The sequence below is a fragment of the Phlebotomus argentipes genome, unplaced genomic scaffold (assembly GCF_947086385.1).
Source record: "Phlebotomus argentipes unplaced genomic scaffold, Phlebotomus argentipes genome assembly scaffold_18, whole genome shotgun sequence".
NCBI lineage: Eukaryota > Metazoa > Arthropoda > Insecta > Diptera > Psychodidae > Phlebotomus > Phlebotomus argentipes.
The window spans coordinates 18,138,138-18,140,290 of NW_026776177.1; the positions used below are offsets into that span (position 1 = coordinate 18,138,138).

A 2,153-nucleotide genomic window follows, 5' to 3' on the forward strand; every position below is an offset into this window, starting at 1 on the left:
ATAATTAGTGCATTTTTGTCACAATAACCGTCATCATCAACATAGTGGGTCAAATTGTGTTTTACCAATTCTAATTGCATTGCAATTGTTGGACAGAACTACGCATGGACTTTAGCATCTGGAAAATTTGTGGTAAAATTTGCTACAAAATTTGAGGCAATGTGACAAATTCACCGAGTTTACGTTAATTAACAATTCACACAGAATTTAATTTGGGGAGCGTTAATAGTTGATTTCATTTATCATATCGAAGCCGAATAACTATGTATCTAAATACACGAAAACGAATTGTAATGCGTGTGTTGTGTGCAACAGTGTTCATGTTATTTATCACCAACCAAGCTCAGCCTTCAACCCCAAAGCCTCATTATAGACTAGGTTTAGAGGAACACAATCAGTAAGAAATCAACCGATATTAATGTCAATTTTGTGCTCATATGATTATGCGTAATCCTAATTTATACATTTCTGCTCTATATTATTTACTTAAAGTATACAAGATAGCACAGTATGTAACTGAAATTTTAACAATCTGCACGAATGAATAAATGCTGACACTGTACATCCCGGCGGCTTTCAATCTGTACTTCTTCTGCGCCATCCCGAGAATAATCAGGAAAGTCCTTTGATCTTTTAAACTCATCTCATACCAATTAATAAGGTAAAGAGTCGTTGACAAGTTGTCGGCTTTTATCTTTATAAATTCGCCAAAGAGACAGAGAGCAAGGATTTGTGTTAGTCCACATACGCAGAGGAAATAGGCGGAAAATTGGCTTTGCTCCTTGCGAACGAAGAGGAACATCAGGAGAAGGATAAAGGTGCTGCACAGGAACTGCACAAAAGAGAGCTCCTTGATGGCATTATTCAACCAGTGGATGTTTTGAATCACGTCGCAATGTCTCTTGATGATGCATTTCAGATAATTTGGTGCACTTTTGATTTTGACATTCACCAACTCTATGTACGCCTTGAGAATGTTAAGCGCGGCCATAATTTGCAGACCGAAGAAAATTATGATCAAGTCTATAATTAGAATATAGACTGAAGTCAACACCATGAAGATCAATTGCAGTATGTAAGCCAATTCCTTCTCCAATCCATAATTTGCCTGCAGAAAGGGCATTTCCATTGCGATTCCCAAAGTGCTGTCGAGCCTCATTCTCACACAAATCACCACCGCTGTTATTGGAAGTCCGATGAAGCCGCATCTGGTAAAGATACGCACATATAACTCATGGCATTTATGCGATTAGAAGCGTGGGTTTTTTTTCTCACAATAAAAGACACCTCCAGATTTTAAGTGAACTCAGCAGATGTGTTTCTAAAACAATATTCAAACTCTCGTCAGACTCTCTTTCCTCGTAGAGAGATTCAATCCACCTGAACAGTTGCCAGAAAATCTTCTGTCTCATTATAGCACAAGTGAGTTTCAGAATAATTTGTACATAACCAAAGGAGAAAAGCACTGTCAACAGCAGATTCACGTTCAGTCCGTGCGGGAACGCCTCTCTGAAGTGGAGCATCAAGAAGAAAGGTACAAGAAGCGTCTGTGTGCCCAGAAGTCCTATCAGGATGCGATTCCGCCACGGACCGGACGCTACGCGGAATGTCGTAGCTGATATTTGGAATTCTATGAATGACTTTTCACTGTTGAATCTCTCCAACTGCCTGGATATTTTCATTCTTGCGTCTTGGATGGTCCCTCGTAAACTGGAGTATTTCCGAGAAGTGTAGAATTTTGATGGGTACTTCGGAAAAGTCTTCATTTGCTCATGCATAATTCAGCCCAGTCAGCCTTGAATGTGTACAAAAGTCTTCCTTTTAATTACAACAGGATTTGGAATGTGAGTCGAGGGCAAAGAAAGAATTTGCGGTGGGTTTGAGCTCAAAGGACGCCCACTTTATGGAGTGAGTAAATAAAAATTACTTTATAAAGTTTACCTTCAGTCTGTTACACAAAATCCTATTGTAGGTCATAACTTTTTGTCCGAAAAAATTCCATCGTGTATTGCGTCTTTCTTTTGGAACAGGAAAATTCTATTGAAATGCTAATGAATTCATGTTTGATGTACTTAAGACGCACATGTATTCATACAAATTATAGTCCAATAGCCTCACGAATACACATATTCCAGATGTTATGTCACGAGTGT

At 38.7% G+C, this 2,153-nt stretch overlaps 1 protein-coding gene across 1 annotated transcript; it reads right to left on the reverse strand.

Moving 5' to 3' along the window:
- Window positions 1-478: 478 nt before the first annotated feature.
- LOC132259277 (odorant receptor 4-like) lies at window positions 479-1,159 on the reverse strand. The gene has a single exon (XM_059756840.1). It carries the CDS (start codon window positions 1,157-1,159, stop codon window positions 479-481), a length of 681 nt encoding a protein of 226 aa, XP_059612823.1.
- Between the last annotated feature and the right edge of the window lie 994 nt (window positions 1,160-2,153).

Coding starts and splice junctions, on each gene's coding strand:
- LOC132259277 (XM_059756840.1), bottom strand. CDS start 1,159: ATGAGGCTCGACAGCACTTTGGGAATCGCAATGGAAATGCCCTTTCTG.